General features: G+C 40.0%; 2 protein-coding genes across 7 annotated transcripts in view; one reads left to right on the top strand and one right to left on the bottom strand.

The window, feature by feature from the left end:
• The window catches only part of cax1 (cation/H+ exchanger protein 1), a 64,783-nt gene extending 61,180 nt beyond the window's left edge, over positions 1-3,603 (top strand). For all 4 annotated transcript variants that reach the window (XM_087999418.1, XM_087999417.1, XM_043713996.2 and 1 more), the window contains 2 exons: positions 1,167-1,275; positions 2,967-3,603. In XM_087999418.1, coding sequence (XP_087855544.1) covers positions 1,167-1,275; positions 2,967-3,040 — 183 coding nt within the window. In that variant the 3' untranslated portion in view covers positions 3,041-3,603. The remainder of the gene's footprint in view (positions 1-1,166; positions 1,276-2,966) is intronic.
• Positions 886-25,884, bottom strand: part of klhdc10 (kelch domain containing 10) — a 41,941-nt gene continuing 16,942 nt past the window's right edge. Inside the window, exons 2-11 of one of the 3 annotated variants that reach the window (XR_015761077.1) lie at positions 22,713-22,805; positions 19,131-19,352; positions 17,816-17,970; positions 15,264-15,412; positions 14,065-14,149; positions 13,210-13,276; positions 10,700-10,747; positions 8,908-9,047; positions 7,538-7,966; positions 886-1,294 (exon numbers count right to left, since the gene is read on the bottom strand). Coding sequence is in view for 2 of the 3 variants with exons in the window: in XM_043714001.2 (XP_043569936.1) it covers positions 7,757-7,966; positions 8,908-9,047; positions 10,700-10,747; positions 13,210-13,276; positions 14,065-14,149; positions 15,264-15,412; positions 17,816-17,970; positions 19,131-19,352; positions 22,713-22,805 (1,169 nt within the window). In the remaining variant the exon portion in view is untranslated. Of the gene's footprint in view, positions 1,295-5,681; positions 7,967-8,907; positions 9,048-10,699; positions 10,748-13,209; positions 13,277-14,064; positions 14,150-15,263; positions 15,413-17,815; positions 17,971-19,130; positions 19,353-22,712; positions 22,806-25,884 lie in introns of those variants that run through there. The other 2 variants (XM_043714001.2, XM_043714002.2) reach the window with 2 other exon arrangements.

Genomic DNA, 25,884 nt, shown 5'->3' with positions numbered 1-25,884 from the left:
AGAGAGAGAGGAAAAAAAACTGTCTTGACAGCTTGACTTAATGGCATCTATCCTAGAATCTTGGATGCATGAGTTGTAACCTTTTCAAAACTTACCCCAAATTCTGGAAACATTCCAGTAGGTTTGGGAAACTCTGAATGTAACATTACTCAGTGAAAACAAAGCAGGAAGCTGTAAGCTAGTTAGTCTAAAGTCTGTCATTAGGGAAAATACTATTTTGTCATTTGGCACATTAAAATGGTGATAGGAGCAGTAAGTTTAGAAATCTGAATGCAATTGGACAGAGATGTTATGGATTTGTGAAAGGGAAATGTTTGATAAATTGCATATATTACAGGAAGCATGCAGTTGTAGCAAGTAATTGGGAAGGCAAATTGAATGTTCACCTATATTGCAGGAGTGTGATTTGAAAGGAAAATCTTCCTAAAACTATAGGACACTGAGACCACACCAAGAATATTGTATACAGTCTTATTGTTCTCCTTTCTTGGGGGGGTGGGGAAGAGAATATACACTTATTGGATGCAGTTTGGAGAATATTCACTAGACTGACCTATTGGGAGGAAGGGGTTGTTTTATAAGGGAGCAGAGTTTGAGCATTTTGGGCTTGTGTTCATTGGAGATGAGAGGTTGTCCTATTGAAATAGATTTGACTGTTGATAGGGTAGATACTGAGAGGAGCTGAAACTTTATTGCTGGAACAGCACAGCAGGTCAGGCAGCATCTAGGGAACAGAAGATTCGATGTTTCGGGCACATGCCCTTCCTGAAGAAGGGCATGTGCCCGAAACGTCGAATCTTCTGTTCCCTAGATGCTGCCTGACCTGCTGTGCTGTTCCAGCAATAAAGTTTCAGCTTTGATCTCCAGCGTCTGCAGACCTCACTTTCTCCTAGATACTGAGAGGATGTTCTTGTAGGGAATCTGAAACTTAAATGCAACATCCCTAATTTTTACAAAATTCCTCAAAATAAATTTGTATTATTTTCAAAGCTGAGTGAGACTTTTAATCTGAGGGAGTTTAGCGTTTTAGGTTGAGGTGGAAAGTGGGAGAGTGAATCTTTCATTCAGTTACAAGAATGTATTTAAAAGACTGTTTTCTTTTAAAATTGTACCAAGTTGTACCAATCTTAACAGCCCATATATTGACACAATTATCTTTTGTCTAGCCTGTAGGATTTAATTTGCTCTTCAGTGATCTCCATCTTTGGGCATCAATATTCAGTGTCATCTTGATGAATTATATCTTTATGGATGGCAAGTGTGACTATTTCCAGGGTAGGTTCTCTTTCTTGACCTGTAGAGGAGTTAAAACATATGATTATCTTGCTGAATCTGTGAAGTATACAATTTGCATAATGGGAGCAAGGGTATTTAGCTGAATCAACTTGCATGTCTTTCCAAATACTGCAATTAGATGTTTGATCAATAATAGTCTTTGCATTTACTTTGTCTTGTGGTGTTCTGGTATAGAACAAAAGACTGTGTGCACATGTTTATTTGCAGCCTGATTGAGATGTGCTGTCTGTCCTATTGATGCGCAAGTATACAAGTCTTTTTTGACCGTTTGGAATGACTTTTATTTCTAAACAATACTACTTTTCAGAACCTCAAACATTTTGCGTACCATTTAAATATTTTGTGCCAGCCAATTATGTGTAGTAAGATGCCACTGTGCATACCTTGGTTAATACTTGTTGAAGAACAAAGACCTTTTTTTTTTCCCCCTGATCTTCAACATGGCAATGGTGGATCTCTCGCATTGACCTGAGGGCAGATTAAGTCCTAGTCCAACTGAAGAACATGTGTTAATAATGCACTTAACTGTCAGCCTAGACAGTGCTCTAATTTATGGAGTGGGACTAATACTTCCAATGAATGGTAGTTTCTGCTTTTTGGTTGTTTGCAAAGATTAATAACTAGGCTTGAACAATAAGCTCTGCAGTTGCCTATTCTGAATAACTTCTGGCATCAGAAGTTATCTTGACATTCTGCATTCCACAATAGAAATCAACTTGGATATGGAGTTGTGATGCATTCACACCCTCGTTTTTAAAAAATCATTACCTGCCCCAAAGTTATTGGAGGAAGGTTTTGCAGATTGTTGATCTTAATGAGCACACTTTCATGTGTCTCAGTTGACAGTTTGACCAGAGGCAACAGAACAACTAAAATGTCACTAGTACTTTCAGATGTTCTGCACTTGAGCCAAAACCTGTTTTTGGAACAGAACTTCACTGTTCAACCTGTGCCATATTTAACAATAGTTACCTAACTGGAAGTTTATGGATTTGAAAATATTGAGTTGACCCCGTTGCCCTGGCCTGTGGGATCCCAGGTTAGAATCACTGCACTCTTTAAGCTAAACTGAATTTGTTGGGCCAGCATTAATCACCCATTCTTAATGGCTGAGCAGGCAGTCCAAAGTCAACCACATAGCTTTGGGTCTGAAGTTGCATGTAGGCCAGAGCAGGTAAGGACAGATTTTCCTTCCCTAAAGCACATTAATGTCTGTGGAATTACCACCATTTGACACTGGTTACATACTTTCCATCAGGCCAGCTTTTATTCAGTTCAAATTACACTATCTGCCAAGTTGAGATTTAAATTGATCTTTGTCCAGAACTATAGCCTGGTGTTCAGGAATAATTTATCTAGTGACACTACCACCATGTCTCCCTTTCAATCAATATCCAATTGAGTACTTAAAAAATCAATGAATTTTGAGGTAGGACTTGCTCTTTCAGGCCAGAGTTCTTCAGCAATGCTGGGACTGAACCAAGCTTGTCATATTTACAGCGGACAAACTGACCATTCAGCTCAACTAATTTGCCTAGTCACGGATGCTTCATGCTGAGTGAAGGTGTTGACTGCAGATAATCTCCCATTCTGTATCAACTGGTATCCTTTCACCTTGAGTTGGGACTTTACAATTTTTTTTAAATCTTGACACTGATTTGTCTCCACAGGCACAGCATTGGTGGTAGTCTACCTCATCATTATGTCCATGTATTTCTTTGCTCCATCTCAAAGTGGATGCTGAAATGGAATTGCTGAACTTTGTTTTCCAAAAGCTTGAACAACTCAAGATTCTTATTGGCAGCCAGTAAGCCTTGGGAATCTTCCAGGAATGGGAACTGTTGCTGTTTTGAATTGAGCTTCAGTGCTGGTGTTAATAGCTGACAGACACAACTTAACACTGTTTGAAGACCCACTGTTCTTTTCTCCAGTGTGTCCCCTTGTTTTCACGTTCTGTATTTGGGGGAAGGATAGAGCTTGTTTCCTCGCTTTAAAAATTTCTTTTTGGAAGAGATTCTGTAAGCCAATCCTCTCTCTGAAACATTGCTGACTTGTATATTACAAGAACAATTTCCCTGTCTGTCTGAAGATTACAGTGTGATTCTATTTTAACAGCTGTGGCTGATTTTGATCTAAAATATGATTTATGTTTTGGAAGGACTGAACTTGTACTACCAACTCTGGTTAAAAATACTTGAAGCTGTGACTTACTAGCTTACGAGGTGTACAATGTTGGAGGCACTAAGAACTAATGTATTTATAAAGTCAATTGTTTAAAATAAAATTTGTATCTCCCTTTAAATCCTGCACCTTGATTTTAGTGCTAAAGAATTTTCAATAGCTTGGTAGCTGTCCTGGTAACCAAGTCCTGTAACTTGATTCATATTGCCCTTGGGTTGGTACAGACACCAGCCTGGAAGAACTTGCTAAGGATCATGCTTTAATGTTACCCAGTGCTGTTGCAGATCTGGCCATGTAGTTAGATTTGCACCATGCCTTTTTTGTTTGAGTAGTGGGGAGAGGAAGAGGAGAAAACCTCAATGTGATTTCCACATAATGAGTTGATGGTTTAGGACTTGGATGAGGAGAAATTACTTAAAGCTGCAAATCATTGGAATTGTGTACTCCAGATTTGAAATGTTCCCCCCTCAAATAGTTAAGGATAAAACAGACAATATTCAGGGAAATGATCTACAAGTTTGTATTTGGACCCAAAGTAATGTGTTGAAACAATAGCTGATGAATTAGTAGCAAGGTTAAGTAATGTTTGTATGAAGTGCAGATCAAACCTTGAACATTTTGTTTACAAGAAGTTGGACTAAGGAAAGACTTGAGTTAATGTATCATTTTTCTAACACTAAAGCAATGTATAATAATGGAAAAATGATGAGCCATTTACCCTTATGCAAGAGCTTGGGTAACCTTCAGTAAAATACTGTCATGTTTGAGCTCTCGTGGCTGTAGAAAGGATGCAAGAAATATTTCGAAGAACAGTTATCATTGGATCTCTAATTTGGAAAAGTAGCCTCCAATGATTTGAGTTCCTTTAAACTCATGAGGGGGATGTTTTATGAACATCAATCATTGTAATTGGATAGGGTTAAGCATGGATTTCTTTCAATTTCCTTTTTTATGAAAGGACATAACTTGTGGAACGCTTTTTGGAATAGGCTGGACTGAACAATTAAAATTCAATTCTCCTGAAGAAATTAAATGGGACGATTGGCTTCAGACAAATTAGGATGGGGGGGAGAAGGAAATGTCAGTCTGAATAGTTGTAAGTGATTTCCACAACCTGTACCACTATATCATTACAGGTGGGTAGTCAACTTTTAATTAGCACAGTCCATTTTTAGTCGAGGCTGGGGGGGCTGCCAAAGGATGGGATAAAGTGGGAAGGCAGAATTGGAGGAATGCAGAGATTCCAGTTGTAGGTTAACCTATTTTTAAGCCTCCAATAAGTTAAAGAATTATCAGACAAAAAGTTCACCAATCACTTTTTCACCCAATTTTCATTCCTTCCTTAAAGTTCACAATAAGTGGAGCTGATCTGATTTTTCAAATCTCCAGTCTGATTATGCTTTTTGATTGAGGATGATCTCCAGTAAAGTGAGTCTAGGCTTGTCAGAAGGATGACCATAGTTAATGTCTGATTTAGGAACCCTGTAATGCCCAATAACTCCATATTTCAACAATTCAAAAACTTTAAAACAATTCAATTTTCTTGCTTAAAAATACTGAAGCCTGTAGTCAGATTTATTTATTACTCAAAACAATTTGGTACATTGATCCTAAACCATTTAAATAGTTCTTGCATCTATTGTCTTAGTTTTCATTTTCTACCTTTTTTATAAGTGAAGTTTAAGGTGAATACTCATACCCTCTATCTCCCACTGTTTGGTGAGGCCACTTTTGGAGCACTATGGTCATTATATGGTTGTGGTTATTATTATTATTATTGCTGAGAAGACTTAAGTTACATGGAGTCTGGATACAGTGGGACTTCCCTGGAGTCGAGGAAGTTGAGGGATGACCTTTAGAAAATCATGGAGGGGCACAGATTAGGTGAATAGTGAAGGTCTTTTCCCTAGGGTAGGGGTGTTCATAGTTACCGGGCATAAGGTGAGAGGAGAGAGATTTAAAAGGGACCTGAGGTACAAATTCACACAGGGTACTTCATATATAGAACGAACTTCCAGCAGAAGTGGTAGATGCAGGTCCTGTTAAAATTAAGATATTTGGATGGGTACATCAAAAGGAAATGTTACTACTTCTGCCTATATTGCTGAAATGTCTGGACACTATACCACCAGAAACCAGTCTGCATAGATACTGCTAGCTTGATTGTACATACTAAGCACTTTGGTCATAAACTTGATGAACAATTCAGATTTATCCATGCTTTTATTAACTTAACAAAAGATGTGGGGAGAAAGAAAATCTTGCAGTGATTTTAAAAGTCAAACCTGGACAAAGTAGTGGTGGTGGTGAGAAAGATGGAGAATACAAGGACTGACCACCTTTTTTCTTTCAGTACTTCACTTACATTGGGTGCCTTGAGTGAAACTTCAGATTCATGAAAACAGGCCTCTGATAAATTGACTTTTTAAAACAAGAACCAGGTCAAATCCTTATCACAGTTACTCAAAGAACACCATATTTACTAAAGTCTCGGCATACATTACTTGCCATGATAGAAGTTGAATGGGTTTGCATGGTGCTGGTTCTTAGTGTATACTACATAGTGATCACCTCATTATTTTAAATATACTTTTCATTGCAGCTTGTAAAATTAGCAACTTTCAATCTTAACCAACCTGATTACTCAAAACATAATTGCTATGCTCTACATTGCTGCTGTTACTGTAGCCACTGGGCAAATTAATTCAAATAATTGGTTTCAAGAGTTGAACTTTAAAGACTAATTGCATCTGATCCTGGGCTTATCCAGAGAAAGGTTAATTAGTTGCCAAAAGACAGTAACAGCCAGGCCAAATTGGAAGTGAACAGATTCCCAAAACATTGATAATTTCATATTGAGTTATGGCTCAATGGGGTTGAAAAGTACACTGACTTAGAGTTAGATGACACTCGAGGAAGTGAGTAAAGGGAAATGAGACAATTTACCTGAGCAAGTAGAGGATAAGGTGGCTTGAGTAGGATGCACCTTCATCATCATGGTGGGCTAGAAAGCAGGATTTCTCAACTCGCTGGGATAGGATCAGGTTTCTGTATCCAAACCCCAACCCCAGAATTACAATTCAAATGTCTCCATTCCCCATGAGTAATGGGCTATTGGTTGAATGTCGTCTTTTAGCAGGTTTTTTTTGTGGGCTAGGGTAACAAATTATGGAAAGGGTACTGTAGAAACCTACCAGGTTGGCAACCTATCACCACTGCAGTTCATTATTGCAGCTGCATAAAGTGTCTGAGATTCTTTCCCCCTTGCAGAAAATTAGGAATCTGAGGGAAAAGTGATTGCCCATAATGTTTGGAATAGCCAGTTATTTTCCACTCAATCTCTTTTGTCTAAACATCCACAAAGGATAATTTATCAATGTTCAACTGACCCTAACCACAACCACAACCACCACCACCACCCCCCCATTAATTACTGACAGGTTAGAAAGAGCCTGTGGGAGGGATGGAGGTTCTATAAGGCATGGCAGTAAGATGAATGCAACGTGAAATGTTTTTTCCTTATAATTATAGCTTTATAAAAAAACAAGTTGAATCCAAATCAGCATGGCTCAAACACAATCTGGATGGACTCACTGCATGTGTGAAAAGTACTTGGTGATTAAAATGATATTAAGGCAACCGCTTGCTTGTTTTTGGCTCTTGATACAAAGATTTAAGTGGGGTGGGATGGCAAAACAGATACTAAAAGAAAATAAAGGAAAAGAGTGTTTCACATCTGAAATTGAAACAAAATATTGGACATGCACTGCAGGTCTGTCAAATTTGAAAGAAAATTTTAAAAAGGGCTGTTTCATGTGAGATCATCAGTTCTAAAACCTCACTCATGGAAGTTGGTTTGTGGGAGGGGAAAAAATGACACTTTATTGAACTAAATGGGACTTTTAAAAACTGCTGAGACATGAAGGTGTTGGAATTGATGAGACAGTCTGAAACAGACTCTCTCCTTTAGAGGCAGGCTGACCTGCAATTCCAAACTGGAACTGTTCCAGTGTCAGGGCACAAGTTTTAAAAAAAAAATTACAAAGTAGGCTCCACTTGCCTTTGTGAAAAGGTGGTGGGAGAGGGGGGTCAGTCCACATCACAATGCAAGCAAGTGACAGGAGGTCTTCTAAAATAAAAAGTAGCTGAGACATCTAACACTTATGGCAGATAAGGCCTTGGGGAGTATTCTTCCCAGCAGTTTCCTCCGACACTGCCCATCATCCATATTGCAGAATCCACATCTGTTTGTCTCTCTCTACCTTCTTCACTCTGGCAGTCACTTCAACCTCTCCACAAGTCCTTGTGTAAGTCCAAGATTGAGTAGTTGTGTGGTGGAGAACTGCGTTAAGTGTGGGAGACTCTTCAGCAGCCTCTCCCAACAAAGTTCAAAGAGGCTGGGCACTACCAGCCAGATTTTGTAGAGGGAATCAGTCCGTTTATTCTCATGGATGTTGACCACTCCACCATGCACGTACATGCAGCCAGCCTGTAAAACATACATAGTAAGGACCTTCAGTTTGCCATTGTCTGACTCCAAACGAGCCACTGCAGGGACAGTGTGCATAGCCAAATCTAGCATTTCAGTGCAGTTATCATTCAGTACCTGTTTGAATGATCTAAAAAAAGTTAAATCCCAACCACTACTACCCTTCAAGATCCCCAAAGTAAATTGCATTGGGAGAGAACATTTTGCACTTTGCAAAGGAAGTAAACTACCACCAATGGTATTTGAAGTCGACCAGAGGAAGAACAGACATGTTGGGATTATTTTATAGAATGCCTGACATTATTTAGGGAGAGTGTGTAAGAAGCCTTAAGTTTCAAGGAAGGATAGTACATTTGATCACTGACCTAATGAGGCACTTCAGGGATCAGTCTTGGAACTATTTTGATTTAACATTTTTATTAAAATTACCTAGATGTAGGTGCAGGGCTAATGGTTACACACTTTTGTGCAACTGCACAGAAGGAAAAGAAACTTCTCCAAGTGGATCTCAACGTTCTGGGAGAAATGTAATAACTCTGGTAAATGCCTTTTAATTTGGAAAGTTGTACAGACAGGGTTTATGCCAAGGTAACAGTCCTAAGCATCAAATTAAAATAGAGTCAAACGACTGGATCTCACCATTACTGTTTTCTGCTGTCTATCGGTAGGTGGCTAAAATGAGAAGCAATAACAAACAGATATTAGGTGAAAGACAGAGCATTCTCTTGTATTTTTCTTGTACAAGGCCAGGGCCAGAATTAATGAACCTCAATTATTGGTAAATTCAACAGGGAAGATTCACAGTCTTCTCTGAACATCTGCAATTCCTGCCCAGTGCTAACAGGGAGGGCTATTGGACAAAGACAGCCTTGGGTTCAGCAGTGGCTGATTGTAGTTTACAAATAAACCAGCACGGAAAGACATTACTCTAAGCTACTCACCGGGGTTACAGCTGCACAGTGAAAGTAAGCAGGCTCTGGCATTTCCGCAGGCAACCGTGTCCATTGGAAAGTCTGTAAATTGAGCTTCCAGAGGTCCCCAAGTATTACCTCACCATTATATCCACCACACACGTACACATCTGCCAAAAAAGTACAAATTATTGTGATTTTTCACAACAATGTGATCTGCACTTCTAATATACAAAAGTGCACCAAGGCACTTCACAGGACCACTGTAAAACAAAAGTAAGAGACTGAGCCACAGGAGGAGATAGGCAGGCCATGTGACCAAATGTTTGGTCAGAGAGGTATGTTTAAAAAGGGTTTTAAAGGACAGAGGAATTGCAAAGATGTGTATAAAGGCTATTTCAGAGATTGTAGACTAGGCGACCACAAGTATGGTCAGAAATGGTAGTAATTTCATTTCAGGATGCTACTTAGTTCATTGGCAAGTTTATAAATTGAGCATCCAAAAGGTCCAGCAAGAGACATGGGAATATCTGAAGGCTGTGGGCTGGAGGCATTACAGACAACAGATGTGGCAAGGCCATGGAGAGAATTAAAAACAAGGATGTAAATTTTATTATCCAGATCTTACCTGAATAGGAGCCAAAGTCAGTCAGCAAGCATTGAAGTGATTGGGGTGAGAAATGGGGAAGAATTAAAGGAGAAACAATGTAGGAAAGGCAGAATGTAAGAGAAACGTAAGGATCGAGTTGGAATAGTCAAGTCTAAAGGTCACAAAGGCATAAACAAATGTTTTAGCAAGTGATGAGCTGAGACAGGGATGAAGTTGGATAATGTTAGAGGTCATATTGATGGGACAAATTAGATTGTAAGTTCAATTTGGGACCAAGTGTGACCCCAAGTTGCAGAAAAACCAGCTTAATCTCAGGATTGTTCCCAGGGAGAGAGGGATGGAGTTTATAGCTATGAATTTGGAAATTTGAATGAGGACTGAAATTTTCTGTTTATCCTTTACTGGATGTCTTATACAATCTCAGGGTGAGAATTTAATATTTGTACAATGCAGAAGGCATGACAGCTAACTTGTGCAAGCAAATTCCCACAAACAGCAGTATGACAATGACCAGATAATCAATTTTAGTGATATTGACGGAGGAATAAACAGTGGCTAGGGCTATATAATCTAGGAAAGTTCCCGGTTATTCTTCCAATAGTGAACATCAAGATGACATGAAGAGGCATGAGGACAGTGCACAAATATGGCAGTGAGTGAGACCATATCTGGAACAGCAAAGTAGGTTTGAGAAGCTGAACAGCCTACTTCAGCTCCTGTGTTCCATGAGAATTTACATCCACATGATGGGGTGGACACAGGTCTTGGTTAAAAACTCATTGGAAAGGTGGCACCTCAGGCAGTGTCACAGACTCTTATAATCAAACCTAGATTTCCATGTTCAAGTCTTCAGAGGTTACCCAACTGTAATCCACTGACTCAGGTGACAATATGATCATGAGTCATCTGATTGAATTAAACTTTTTATTTCTTTCCTTCTAAGAAATAAACGATTTAGGTGACCCAGTTTATATTTTTCAAAAAATCTCCTGGTGATAACAGTAAAAATCTGAATGGCGATGTCATTGCCCAAAGTGGAATTACTTCATTTTTAGTTCTTAGGTTTAAATCTGTACAAAAGAAACACTTGAAATCAGCATTTCCCTGTAGAGGAGAAACTGTTTTTCTAAATAAATAGATGTGCAATACAAGACACAATGCTGGGTACAGTCGGATGTCAAACTAAACAGCTGTCAATACCAAACTTCTTACCATGCCCAATTTGTACACAGCTATGACACCTTCTGGCAGCAGGAAAACCTACAAGAAAACACAAATCCATTAAAAAATATATGGTTACAAAAAAGATCCAAACTATTGAGAAGTGGGGTTGGAAATAAGTTTCTATCGAGCTAATGAACGAAAAGCATATAGTTTCTAACAATAAATGAAGATTGTTTTAATTTCCAAAGTGTTAGAGACTAGTCTGGCAGTATCTGCAGAGTTAACATTTAAAATCAAATTAGGATTTCTTCAGAACTGAAAAGGGTTTGAAATAGTTTGCACTTTTGAAAAAGCAGAGAGGAGCAAGTGGAACACAGGGTACGGGTCAGTCATACAGGCACACAGCATGGAAACAGACCCTTTGGTCCAACCAGTCCATGTCGACCTTAATCCCAAACTAAACTAGGCCCATCAGTCTGCGCTTGGCCCATATTCTCCAAACAGTTCTTATTCATTTACTCATCTAAAGTTTTTTTAAACTTTGTAACTGTACTCATATCCACCACTTCCTCTGGAAGTTCATTCCACAGCTTGAAAAAGAAAAAGTTGCCCCTCATGCCTTTTTCAAATCTTTCTCCTCTCAACTTAAAAATATGCCCCCTTATTTTGAATACCATCACCTTACCATTCACCTCATGATTTTATAAATCTCTATAAAAGGTCACCCCATAACCTCCTATACACCAATGTAAGAAGTCTCAGTCTATCCACCCTCTCCCCATAAACCCCACCCCCATTCCTGGCAACATCCCAGTAAATCTCTTCTGAATCCTCTCCAGCTTAATGACATCCTTCCTATAAACAGGGCAACCAGAACGGGACACAGTACTTACAATTCCCAGTACCCTACCTCAGGAAGGATGTGAAAGCACTGAGAAAAGGGAACAAAAAAAAAGTTAAAAAGAGAAAGTTTCCAGTCATACAGAGAAACTAGGTTTGTCCTCCTTAGAGGAAAGAAAGTTCAGAAGAAATTTGATAGCTGTTCAAAAATCATGACAGGTTTAGATTAAGGAGGAAGAGATAAACTGTTGCCATTAATGAAGGGGCCAGGAACCAGAGGACATGGATTTAAAGTCATTGGCAAAAGAAAAAACAAAGGCAACACAACATTTTTTTTCCAAAAAGCAACAAGTGGTTATGTTATAGTTTCCATAGCTTGAAAAGACCAATATATGCAGATTCAATCATGATTTTCAAAAATAAATTAGATAGACAGCTGAACAGAAAATTTGCAGTTACATAGGAAATAGACAGGTGAATAGGATGAGCTAAAATGCTCTTCCTCCAAGCAGGCATATGCTAGATGTCAGATACATAGAACAGTCCATCTTCTGCAGTTACACTGGCACTAATCCCACCTTTTCCTCCGCTATATTGACGACTGTATTGGCGCCACCTCGTGCTCCCACTAGGAGCCTGAGCAGCTAGTCAACTTCACAAACACCTTCCACCCTGACCTCAAGTTCACCTGGACCATCTCAGACACCTCCTTCTCCTTCCTGGACCTTCCCACCTCCATCTCCAGCGACCGACTCAACACTGACATCTATTTCAAACCCACCGACTCCCACAGCTGCCTCTTGACTACACCCCCTCCCACCAACCATCCTGTAAAAACACGATCCCTTACTCCCAATTCCTCCACCGTATCTGCTCCCAGGAGGAGCAATTCCACTCCAAGACATAGCAGATGGCCTGCTATTTCAAGGACCGCAATATCCCCTCCCACACGATCAACAATGCCTCCAGCACATCTCCACTTCCCGCAACTCTGTCTTCAAATACCACCCCTCCAATTGCAAGAATAGTAGGATCCTTCCACATCCAGCAGAGATTTCCTACACATCCAAACACCACATCTACTATGTCTACTGCACCCGATGTGCTCTCCTTTATATTGAGGAGACAGGATGCCAACTTGCGAAACGTTTCAGGGAACATCTCTGGGACACAGCACCAAATAACTCCACCACACTGTGGCTGACCAGCTCAACTCCCCCTCCCACTTCACCAAGGACACGCAAGTCCTGGGCCACCTCCACAACTGACGCCCGAAGAACACATCATTTTCCACCTTAGGACCCTTCAACCACATGGCATCAAATTCGATCACCAGTTTCCTCATCTCCCCTTCCCCCACCTCATCCCAGATCTAACCCTCCAACTCGAACTGTCCTCCTTGTCCATCTTCCTTCCCATCTATCCAGTCCACCCTCCCCTCCGACCTACCACCAACACCCCGCACCTACCTATCTTCCCAGCTACCTCACCCCCACCCTCCTAGTTATCTCCCAGGGGTTGATTAGGGGTGGGAAAGGACCAAAGAAGGGAAAAAAAAAAAAAGAGGATGGAAAGAACAGAAACAGGAGGGCAAGGAAATGAGGTCAAAAAAAGTGGCAAGAGACGTTTGAAAATCTCTTCAAAATGGAAAGGGTTAAAATGATCCTCTTGGACACACTTTTGGATACATTTAGCAGAGCAATCTACTCTTGACTTACCTATTCTGTCCTGTGGTTTTGTTTGTATTTCCTCCCATGTATTAGTCTCCAGGTTGTATGTGTGTATCTGGAAATGAAACAAGTCTTGAATTTACATTTTTGTGAAAGGGAAATAGAACTTGAAAATTAAGGTTTAGAACACCGTACTGTGAAACAGCCTTAACTTTCTGAATCTTAAGAGAAAGTCATTCAGCCCACTGACTTGTCCCAGCCAAGCATCTAACAACACTTTGAACTCATTTAACATCCAAAGTTATTTTTTTGTTAATGGGTGAAATTAATCAATGAAGTTTTAAAACATGTTACTAGTTTAAATTATCCTATGGACTGGAATACCTTTATTTAAACTGGAGATGATTTTGCTCACTTTTGTATACTCTTTTCCATGCTCAATTTAATTCCTTCATGATGCAATTGCATTGTTCATTCTTTCTCACAACTTAGAATATTATACATTTAATATTAATTTTCAGTCACATATAATGTTCTAAAAATTAAACCCTATATCCACAATGCTGCACACATAGGAAGCAATGTTGATCCAACAAATGACCCAAGCAGCAGTTTATTCTAGACTACCACCTCACCCACGGTAGCCCACCTCAAATCTGATGAATGGAACTTTCCACTTATTCCCTTTCAGCCTGGTAATAAGAGTAAGTGTTCCCTTCTGCATCATTAGCCCTCTCATCCAGCCTGACATCGACACTGGATGAAGTCCAATTCCGCAAGAGCAATCAGACGCCATCCAAAATTCTTATTTCATCTACAATGTCTTGACATATCTGTATAAATCTAGAACAACCTCCAAGGTGTTTCACGATTAAGTGACAGGAGTGAGTGATCTCTCCCTACCTTATCCAGCGGATACGTTGTCCATGAAGTTCCTCCTCCTAATATGTATATCCTTTGCCCATCGTGAGCAATTTCATGTCGGTACCTGAAAACACAAGTAACCCTAAACATTCTTACTCAGCTGTTCTTCCACCCCAGACCACCCACTGTCCCTTGAAGTTGTGTGGTTAAGTCCAGCAGGTCCACGACAGTGGTCTTCAAACACAAGAACCTGAATGCAGGATCCCTTGCTACTCCAACTGGCCCCCTACCTCAGTAAACTCCCCTCAGAATTTTCACCAAGTCTGGTAGTTTGGAATTCTCTAGTTCCAAATGATTCCCTATACCCACCAACGTGAGTTGCCAGTAAAGGCCTCCACACATACCCATCTTAATGTCCTCCTCCTTCACCTCACTTGTTTCCATAGACACCAAATTCTTCTGACAGAGCTTCTCCTTTTCTACCACTTCCTTAGCTTTTGCACTGGTCAGCACTTCTTCAGATCCTTGATTCCTACCCATTTCTCTCCTATTCTTCCTTTTGCTCTCAGCATTTCCTTAACTTCTCAAAATGTAGAAAGTCTAAAAGGTCATCTCTCTTATCACAACTTTATTAAGCTAATTTAGCAGACGTTTATACCCATTAGCTTTTTTGTATTAATAAAATCAATTATTTTTGATTTGTAGAAGGCAGTGTTAACCATCCTTAGGTTCACAGTTTTATATGGCCAGTTTATCCTTGTATCTTGACCTAGAACCCACTGGTCCTCCAGCAAGAGGCATGTTCAGTTGTGGAATGTGTCCTCATGAATGGGATATTCCACTTTAAAAGACCATTGTAATGGAATGCTGGAAGAATACTCCATTGCAAATGTATATCATTGTAATTTCCCACTCTTCCTCTTCCATCAACATGTGAATACAAACCAAACGTACACTCCCAATACAGAACTCAGAGAATCCAAAGTCTGTTGGGACGGTGTCTGAAATTCAACACGGGCAAGGATTAAGGCACACCCCTTCCTGCTGTGTGGTGTAGTCTCTAGATGGATAGAGCTTTTGACACTAGTCAAACCTTTGTTAATAAAATAAAATAAACAATTCGGCAAAAAATCTGTTGCATTCAAAAGCTGCAAAGAATCTGCAGTCAGGCCTAACATAACGAGAAGGTCACTGATGCTATTTGATAAAGAGCTGCCCAATTGGCAGCTGTGGCTCACCTTTCTTCAGGTAAATCACTAGGAGGGTTATTTGGTTTGAGTTGTATCCATTCCCGAGCTGTAAGATCTAATCGGTGCAAATCTGTGTTGTAAACGTAACCAGTTGTCCCACCAAATATATAAAGGTATCCATTTATGATCACCATCGCCTGGAACAGTCAAAAGCAAAGATACACAGTTGAAGGGCTAAGAAGAAAGATGGGAATACATTAGTGGGTTTGAGAAGATTTGTAGCTCAGGTAAAGGTTCTCGATGTATGTTTTGCTCGCTGAGCTGGAAGGTTCATTTTCAGACGTTTCGTCACTATGCTAGGTAACATCATCAGTGAGTTTCTGGATGAAGCGCTGCTGGCATGGCCTGCTTTCTATTGGTGTATTTAGGTTTCCTTGGGTTGATGTAATTCCCTGTTCTTTTTCTCAGGCGGTGGTAGATGGGGTCTAACTCGATGTGTTTGTTGATAGAGTTCCGTTTGGAATGCCATGCTTCTTGGAATTCTTGTGTTTCTCTGTTTGGCTTGTCCTAGGATGGATGTGTTGTCCCAGTCAAAGTGGTGTCCTTCCTCATTTATATGTAGTGATACCAGTGAGAGAGGGTCATGTCGTTTTGTGGCGAGTTGATGTTCATGTATCCTGGTGGCTAGTTTCCTACTTGTTTGTCCAATGTAGTGTTTGTTACAGTTCTTGCAAAGGTATTTTGTAAATGACATTAGTTTTGTTTGTTGTCTGTATAGGGTCTTTCAAGTTCATTAGCTGCTGTTTTAGTGTGTTGTGGCTTTGTACCATGATGCCAAGGGGTCTGAGTAGTCTGGCAGTCATTTCCGAGATGTTTTTGACGTAGGGGAGAGTGGCTAGGGTTTCTGGACTCGTTTTGTCTGTTTGTTTGGGTTTGCTGCTGAGAAATTGGCAGACTGTATTCATTGGGTACCGTTCTTTTTTAATACACTGTATAGGTGATTTTCCTCTGTGTAGTTCCTCTGTGCTGCATTGTGTGGTGGCTTGTTGAAATAATGTTTTAATGCAACTTCGTTTGTGGATGTTAGGATGATTGCTTGTGTAGTTCTGCACTGGTCAGTATGTGTTGTTTTCCTGTAGACGTTGGTTTCAAGTTCCCCATTGGCTGCTCGCTCTACTGTGACATCTAGGAGTGGCAATTTGTTATTGTTTTCCTCTTTAGTGAAATTAGTGGGACAACACATCCATCCTAGGACAAGCCAAACAGACATGCACGACAATTCCTAGAAACATGACATTCCGACCAGAACGCTATCAACAAACATATTACTTGGATCCAATTTACCAGCCCCCGGAGAAGAACAGGAAATTACATCACCAACCCAAAGAAACCTAAACACAAATAAAAAGCAGGCCATGCCACCAGCGCTTCATTCGGAGGGTCACTGAGGTTACCTAGTATGGTGATGAAACGTCTGAAAACAAACCTTCCAGCTCAGCGAGCAAACCTCCATCCATGGGAATACATTGCCCAGATTGTACCTCATATACGACACATGGTTTTGAATGCTGACTATGCAGTCCAAGATTACATTACTATTTTGCATTCCCTAGCTGTTCTGTTTGAATTGCATAAAAAACCGGGGGTTTTAAAAGGGCAGTTTTGTTTGTAAGCAATACAGTGAGTTCTTGAACAATGCGATGGTTGCAACCTTGCATTATAGAAAAACCACCCTTGAGAAACACCGCATAAAATATTAGCACTGTAATCACATTACAGCCAAAACACATTAAAAGTTCACACTTTAGAAACACTTCATCAAGTGTGCCCAATTCATCAACTGAGTTACAAAGTTTCATCCTTGATCTGTGGAGCATTATAGAACTCAAATAGGACACAATAATAGGTCTTAGTGTTAGAGGCAGATCAACGTCAGCATATTCCAACAAGAGGGATCCCTACCACTGCTTTTTATGGTCAGATCGTCTCAAGACCAAGCCTCATTGTTAAACTAAATTTTGTGGGCAAGAGCATGGAGGACACTTCATAAGGAAGTGATCCAGAGCCCAACAAAACAGCTGAACCACCTAGACCAGGTTGGTGTGATGTTTGATTCCCAATTTGTAAAGAGTTAACTAGTCTCAATTAGGCTGTAACTAAAGTTTGACAGGTACCTTAAAGTTCATACAAAGGGATAATTGGTCAGAGTTCCTGCTCCTGATCACTTTCCTGAAATCTCCAGTGGAATTTTGGCAGTGTAATCAATACTAGGGGAGAAAAGTACCAGGTGCAACTACTAAATTGCCAAGGAATACCTGGGATAACATCCATCCACCCCAGATCCCATCTAGGAACCAACATCTTCAGATAAGGAAAAATTAGGGAAAAATTGAGAGAGTGTGAGGAAAAGGGGAAACACTCAATGCAAGGCTGCGTCTTTGGGATATCATTAGCCGTGGGGATTGTGGGGGGGGCGCTTTTGGGGTTGCTGCCAGGTAAAAAGGTGAAGGGTCAGGGGAGGGAAGCAGCAAAACAGCAACATTATTTATTTCATGTTGTGTTGTCCTCTCATTGATTCAGGGAGCCAGAGTCTCACTAACCTGTCCATATATGCGGTTGGGTTTCTTCCCTCGACAGTTGAGCAGTGCCCATCGCTTGTAATTAACATTGCACACATGGACATCATTCCCACTGCTCTCACCAAAGGGCACGCCAGTGCCTCCAAATACCAGCAAGTTATTACCATGTAAAACAACTGAAGGGGAAAGCAAAGATTGTTTAATCAGCACTGCTGCACCAAATTGCAACATTGTACACAACTTTACAAAACAAAGGATTCCATTAATTGGCAATAGTAAGAGATGTTACAATTGCAGAATGTTGTCAGCACAACCCTACACTTGAAACTAGGCTATCACCCAAGTCATTATCTTCTAGGGAAAGGAGGCTTCTGTGCTCTGTGCAATTTTGATAACGTAAATATACAGAGTTCTGTCTCAGCCTCTTGTATACTTGCTAGTGTAAACTTTTGTTCCAATTCACTTTGACAAAAAATATTGGCTTGTGTGCAAGTATAATTTCTCTTGGCTTTGAATCCAATCTTCTCTCTGCTTCTGTTAAAAAATGGCATCTCAATACAAAAGCTGCCATTCCCAGCTGTATATAATTCTTTCAGTCCACCCACCTGCCAACCAGTTCTCTTGTCCACACTTCGCTCAATAGTTCTGTATTTGTCTCCAATTCTTTCACTTGCGAACATTACATACTCATTTTGCAGTTTTGGTATAAAGCCGATTTAGTTAGCTTCAAACCCAGCAGAGAAACAGAAAGAAATGATGGGGAGGAAATATTATTAAAACAAAATTTCCCGCTGTACTTAAATTGGTCATGCAAATCATAAGACACCAAAAGTTAAAACTAAAATGGATCAAAAAATAAAGACTGCCTTGTCTTCAGGTCATAGAGCTTAGTCACCATCTGTATAGTTCACAGGAGGGTCAGTGTTTGCGGAGCAGGGGGTGAGGGAAGGAGGAGGATTTAAGGTTGTTTTAATTAGTTGGTTCATACATTCCAGATGTGTGAAACTAACAGGCAATGAAGTATCAACCCATTGCAGGGAGAGGGAATACACATCATACTCAAGTGCATATCCTTAATGTTGCACCAACTTGCTTTCTGTATGAAATCTTAATTCATCACCTTAAACTACTTTCAAGGCCACAACATCAGACCTCTTATAGATCCAGATATTATAAAGCCAACACACTTCTGTGTGCTCCGACAGACTGAACCCAAAATGTTCCGCTCTTCTGACCATCATACACCACACAAACACTTGAGTGACAATACTAGCAAAGAAAACTTTATTTATTTGCTAGTAATGGAAAATGCTGTGAAAGGTGGAATAATATATACCTGACATAGATGCAAGCTCCCTGGGCATGAACCCCTCTGTACCCACTTGTTGCCAGGTGCCAGAAGCAAAATGATATCGCCAGAGTTCACGGAAAAGTGGATAGTCTTCATTACCCGGTCCTCCTGACTCCTCAAAGTCAGGATTATAACCTCCAAACACATAAAGGCTTGAATTATCAGCAACACAACGATGTCCACTTCGAGCAGGTGGAGAGGTAAAGCCTGGAAAAGAATGGAAGTAGTAAAATTAGCCAGCTCCAGTAACCAAGTTACAAAAAAGACACAGAGGCATTAGAGGATACAAAATTATTTCTAAGTCTGATATCAGAAACGCAGGAATCAAGAAAGAATAAACAGGCTAGATAGCTTTTCTCGAGAATAAAAGGCGAAGGGAAGTCAGAATATATAAAAAAAGACCAAGCTTCTGATAGTGTCAGAGAGTGGGTTTCCACCTGTGAAAGGAAGAAAAACTAGAGGTCATTAACACAGGATATTCACCAAAAAATTAAATAGGGAATCTGAAGAAAGCTCTTCATACTGAGAGAGTGGCAAGAATGTGAAACTTGGTCGTAGAGGTGAACAGTGTTGAAGGAAATCTAGACAAACATATGGATGGGAGAAAATAATGGAGGGTTAGGATTATATTGTTAGAATTAGATGAAGGATGGAAGGTGGATTGGTTGGACCCAGAGCTGGGAAATCTCAGGGGCCTTTCTGTGGCATTGACCCATTTGGTATATTTCTAATATGAGTAATCAGAGTGAAAAGCCTCAAATTAGTAGCTGCAAGTGATGCTAGTAAAATCTTTCACCTCTATATTTGAATGACTTCTGTTCAATTAGAAGCGACTCATTTTATTACAGCAGTTCACTACAATTTTCACGAAAAAGTAGAGATGAAATTGTGGGTGCATATGCTAGAAAATGTAAATCAATTACAGGCCTAGGGAAGGTCTTTCAAAATACAACCTCCTATCTTGGGACTTGTTGCAATTACAGGAAGAATCCTGGGATCCCCAGATTTAATAATCAAACATATCAATGATCTAAAGAGTATGATAGTATCACACAGCCCTATACTCTTCATATACAGTAATAAAACTGTATATCTGTTGGTTACTGGCATTTAAAGTGCAACAGAAAATCATCTAAAGATCACAAAGCATCACTGAACCAAACAATCTTGGAGTTTGCTTATCCAGCAAAGGACAGTATGTGCACCCTTTGCTTTGAATGTACCACTTCGAGTTTCCAGTTAACTGTTTTGTATTTTGATCAGTTGTTAGAAACAAAGTTAACAAAAATAAATGCAGGAAAAGCCAGCAAAAGTGGACATAGTATGTCAGAGGTTTTCAAACTAAATCCTACAGGGTATAAAAAGGACAGTGAGAACTTGACCAAAACAATGAGAAATGTTCTAATGCAGGATGAAACTCTAGGGTTGTTCTCTTCTTTGATGCTTCCTGACCAGTTGAATGTTTCCCAATTTTGTTCAGGATTTCCTGCATCTATAATATTTTACTCTTTTTCTCTGGCTGATAAGTTAATTTGAGCTGGAACAGTGCTAGGCTCACTGATGAGCTTCAACATGCCTGACTGGTTAGGAGTAGTTACAGCACAGAGGAAAGCTATTTAGCCTGTTAGGTTAGCACTAGGTCTCTGCAAGAGCAACTCACCTAGTCCCATTATGCAGCCTTTTCCTCATAACCCTGCAAATCTCTCACATTGTTATCTAATTCTCTTTTTAAAGGCAAGTACCTCCACTGCATTCAGTGTATTCCAGATCCTTACAACTAGCTGCGCATGAAGGTTTTCCTGACATTACCTCTGGTTCTTTTGAAAATCACTTTGGATCGATGTCCTCTCATTCTTCACCCTTTAACCAACAGGAATGGTTTTACTCTATCTACTCTATCCCAATCTACGTGATTGAAATCCCTCATCTCAAGAACCATTAATTAATCTTCATGACACCCTCATGCCTTTAGATTCTTCCTAAAAGCACAATACCCAGAACCAGACACTTAGCGGAGGTCGAATAATTTTTACACAGGATCATAACTACTTTGCTTTTGTACTCTATGGCCCTATCTTAAAAGTCCAGAATGCCATAAGCTTCATTTACCACACTTTCAATTTGTTCTGATACCTGCAACGATTTGTGCACATAAAACCCCAAGGTCCTCTTAATAATTCTATCCTCACTTTACTTTCCATTTCCAGCTTCTTTCTTCAATGTTTGCTCTCTCCATCCTGCCTAGAAATTATGAATGCTAGGATTGAGAACGGCTCTTTAAGAGGTACTTTATCCAGGTAACCACTTTCCTGTAGAGGTAGCATAACGAATCATATACTCAACCAATATCTACACATGCATGGACACTGTGGGGAAAGGCTGCATGGTGTCTAGAAGAAGATAGAACTTGAAATGCTAATCTGGCAATTCAGAAGCTGATTTCATGATCCTAATGCCACTCTGACTGAGATCATCAATTGCCATAAATGAAAATTGGACTATCCGGATCTGAACTGCTCAGCTGGCTAAAAACATTTACTCATAGTGGGAATCCTTACTGTCAGAATGTTATGATGCTTATTTGGTCTGGTACACATAATTACGGAGTTTCACATCAGGTATCAGCATACGTCCAAGTAGTTTCACTGCAGGAACTCTGCTCTTTAACCACACATCTTCCCCAAATGACAGGCATCAATAAGTTCATCCCAGCAAATCCTCAGTTTATCAAAGAGTTCAAACATTCAATCACTAGACATGTTTAAAATCAAAGAAGCAAGAAGCAAAAGAAGTCAGATAGATGTACACCACATAAAAGTTGGGAAAACAGGAAAAAATAATGTGTATTGAAGTAGCTTATAAAATAGCCCATGGGTCAATGAGAGGAGTTTCTGGAGAACAAAAAGACTAGAGAAGCTGGTGGAGCTGTGATACAAACATTTTGGATTTAATAACCCTATTTTTTCCCCTGAACAGCATTTTTTCAATTAGATATTTATAAGTGAAAGATGAGAACTTGGGTCTTTTCAGGGCTGATTGTTAATGACTACTGTTGGTTACAAACTCATATGGCAGCAATGTAGTCGTAATTTTAGACATCATCTATCAATCTGAGACAGCCCAGCACCCTCAAAAACATGTGACTGGAACTTGTCCTCATTCAGTGATAGAAAAGAAGTTCCATTATCAGTAACCAGACCACCTCCAATTAGAAATCAGTTTTATCACATCACTATAGGGTCAATTACTCCCAAACCTTTATCAAAGTTCTAGCAAGCCAGAAATGTCTAAATGATAATGGCAAGCAGAGATAAATTTATATAGAGTGCTGACTGGCAAGTTTGCTTACAAGGGAGCAGGGTTGAATCTGATCATGAAGCAGAATCAGAGGACTTTCACTTGCATTTAAATCCATTACACAGGTCTTTTCCTCACGGGTGAAAAAATATTGCAAAATCTTTTAGGAGCAAGGAAGAAGCATAAAAAGGGAAAGAGGAAGAAAAAGTGGATTGACAGAAGATAAAAGTCTCACAAACTACACACCAAGATATCTGTCAGTCCACCCACCTGTCTTTAAAAACCTGTAAGGAATCCTGAGACTGGGGCAGGGTTGTGTGAAGAGTCTCCTAACGGGAAACCATCTGACTTTCTTCTTAGAGCCTGTCACCACAATTACCAGCAATGAGTCAGTCATGAACAGCAACGCAAACAAAATGGGGTCAAATCACACAAAGCAAAGAGAGGAACCTTGGGGTATACTCTCCTTCAGCCACGAAGGGGAATAACCCCCATTTCAAACTTAAAATGCACTTTACTCCTGTTAAATAGCAAAATTAAAATAAACATACCACGCTGTTCCTTTCTGTCAGCCTACACATAGTATTACAGAGTAAATAAAGAGAAACTATTTCCAGCGTTGGTAGCAGCAGCAACTAATGGACAACAGATTTAATGACGACTAAAGTAACCATAGGAGATATAAGGGAATAAAATTTAGGCAGTAAGCTGTTGCAATCTGGAATGCACTACCTGAAAGGATTTTAAAAGTAGATTCAATAACTTTCAAAATATATTTGGATAAGTGCTTCATGGGAAATAAACTGCAAGGTTAAGTAAAGAGCAAGAGTGGATGGACTATTTGGATAGACTGTCTGCAGAGGTACCACAACTCCAATGGACCAAATGGCATTTTTCTGATTTGCAGGAATCTATGATCTGTTACAGAAAATTAAGACAATCAGGACAAATCACTGCTGTTGGAAATCAACAGAAATATGGTATACACACAGACCACAATGTTGGGGAGCGTGGCATGAAGTGATTTTGTTTCTGCACTGCTGCCATTTTCTGTACATGGCATCGGATAGGGTACTTGCTGTTGGTCAACCAAAACAAAAATATACAGTGGGGAAAAAAAGGACGGTTGTTAACTTACTAGGCAGAAATTCAGGTAGTATCTGGTTATACCATCTCACAAAACACAGATTCACTGAGAAATCCATCAATACATGTGATCATTTTTCAGATAATATCTTTGAGCAAGTTGATTAGAAAATATGACATAACTCTGGAGCAGGCAGGATTTGAATCTCATCCTCCTGACTCAGAGGGAGGGATGCTACCACAGCACCACAAATGCTCTTATCATTTGCACAGATTCTAAATGACAATGAAATTCACATGAGCTTTGTGATATTTCACTAACTCCTTTTCAAATTCATTTTACGAACATGCACTTTTGAAGGCATTGTTGAAATTGTAGAATATTGTTTACAAGTATCCAAAACATTGATAATACATAGGCAAACAAGGCACCAGCAAAAACAGGTTCTATTGGAACTAAAAACATTATTAGATCCATGTGAACAGTTTTCTTTAAGGTTAGTGGGGAGTACAATCGTTTGTCACCACCACAGTGTTAAGATTGCTCTTTTAATTAACTATAAGCCTCAAAATAAGCATTGGCCTTCCAGCATGGACAAGGTCCTTTTCTTTTAGGAATAATGTCTGTTAAAATGACATTTTCACCTACACACCCCTCTCCCTCTCCCACCCCCAACCTCAAACCCACCCACCCCCCCCCCCCCCCCCCCCCCCCCCCACCCCTTTTCATTCTCTTTCACCTACTTCCTAATTTCATCTGCACTTGTTAGGCTAAAGGTCCCCAAGTACTAGTGGTAATTTCTGTGTGCACCAAACTGTTGAGTCAACTATAGTGCCCATTGAAGCAAAGCATAATTCTTCCTGCAGGTGCTTCCAGTGGGATTCATTGAACAGTGATCAGGGACCTAAATGTTTTCCTAACGGAGACACCAAAGGCTATCCATAATGCACTGACTGGTGCTAGGTACCTCTGAGGTTTTAAAAAAATCATTTGTTGGTATGAGCCAAGAGTTGAAGGTGATCTTTTGTATTGTGAGCAGCAGCTTATGTTAAAGAAAAACAAACAACAGAAATCTGTTTATACGACAGGTCTGTAAAATAAATAAAGTTCGTTTTTGATCAAAATACTCAAACATTTAAACTCTAGACAGGCAGTATTCTCAAATAGATAGCAGGTGTTTGAATGTAACAGAGCAAGTGTCGGATAAAAGAAAAAACAAACTTCAAACTAGGTATGAGCAGTGACTTTTCAGAAGGACTGGGTCCACCACTTTCCGTCATTTACATAAATTATTTGGATGCGAGCATAAGAGGTATAGTAAGTTTGCAGATGACACCAAAAATTGGAGGCGTAATGAACAGCTCCTCAGATTACAACAGGATCTTGATCAGATGGGCCAATGGGTTGAGAAGTGACAGATGGAGTTTAATTCAGATAAATGCGAGGTGTTGCATTTTGGGAAAACAAATCTGAGCAGGACTGAAACACTTAATGGTAAGGTCCTAGGGAGTGTTGATGAACAAAGAGATCTTGGAATGCAGGTTCATAGCTCCTTGAAAACGTAGTCACAGGTAGAGAGGATAGTGAAGGCGGCATTTGGTATGCTTTCCTTTATTGGTCAGAGTATTGAGTACAGGAGTTGGAAGGTTATGTTGTGGCTGTTCAGGACATTAGTTGACCACTGTTGGAATACTGCCTGCAATTCTGGTCGCCTTCCTATCAGAAAGATGTTGTGTAACTTGAAAGAGTTCTGAAAAGATTTACAAGGATGTTGCAAAGGTTGGAGGATTTGAGCTATAGGGAAAGGCTGAACAGGCTGGAACTGTTTTTCCTGGAGCATCAGAAGTTGAGGGGTGACCTTATGGAGGTTTACAAAATCATGAGGGGCATGGATAGGGTAAATAGACAAAGTCTTTCCCTGGGGTTGGAGAGTCAGAACCAGAGGGTGTAGGTTTAGGGTGAGAGGGGCAAGATATAAAAGACACCTAAGGGACAACGTTTTCACACAGAGGGTGGTACGTGTATAGAATGAGCTGTCAGAGGATGTTGTGGAGGCTGGTACAATTACAACATTTAAAAAGGCATTTGGATGGGTATATGAATAGGAAGGGTTTGGAGGGATATGGGCTGGTTGCTGGCAGGTTGGACTAGATTGGGTTGGGATATCTGGTCAGCAGGGATGGATTGGACCGAAGGGTCTGTTTCCGTGCTGTAAATTTCTATGACTGATTGTCAAAGCTACATCAGAGATTTGATTACTCCCCAGTTATCCTCTCATTATCAACTTACTGAAAAGTCAGAGAACAAAATCTCAGTTATAAAGAATTAAATGGATAGTCCCTCGGAGCCTACAGG

This window comes from Chiloscyllium plagiosum, unplaced genomic scaffold, assembly GCF_037043375.1.
Source record: "Chiloscyllium plagiosum isolate Xiang-an unplaced genomic scaffold, Cpla_swu_hap1 HiC_scaffold_23, whole genome shotgun sequence".
Taxonomy (NCBI): Eukaryota; Metazoa; Chordata; class Chondrichthyes; order Orectolobiformes; family Hemiscylliidae; genus Chiloscyllium; species Chiloscyllium plagiosum.
The sequence above is the reverse complement of the archived record's forward strand: the minus strand, read 5'-3'. Positions and strand labels throughout refer to the sequence as shown.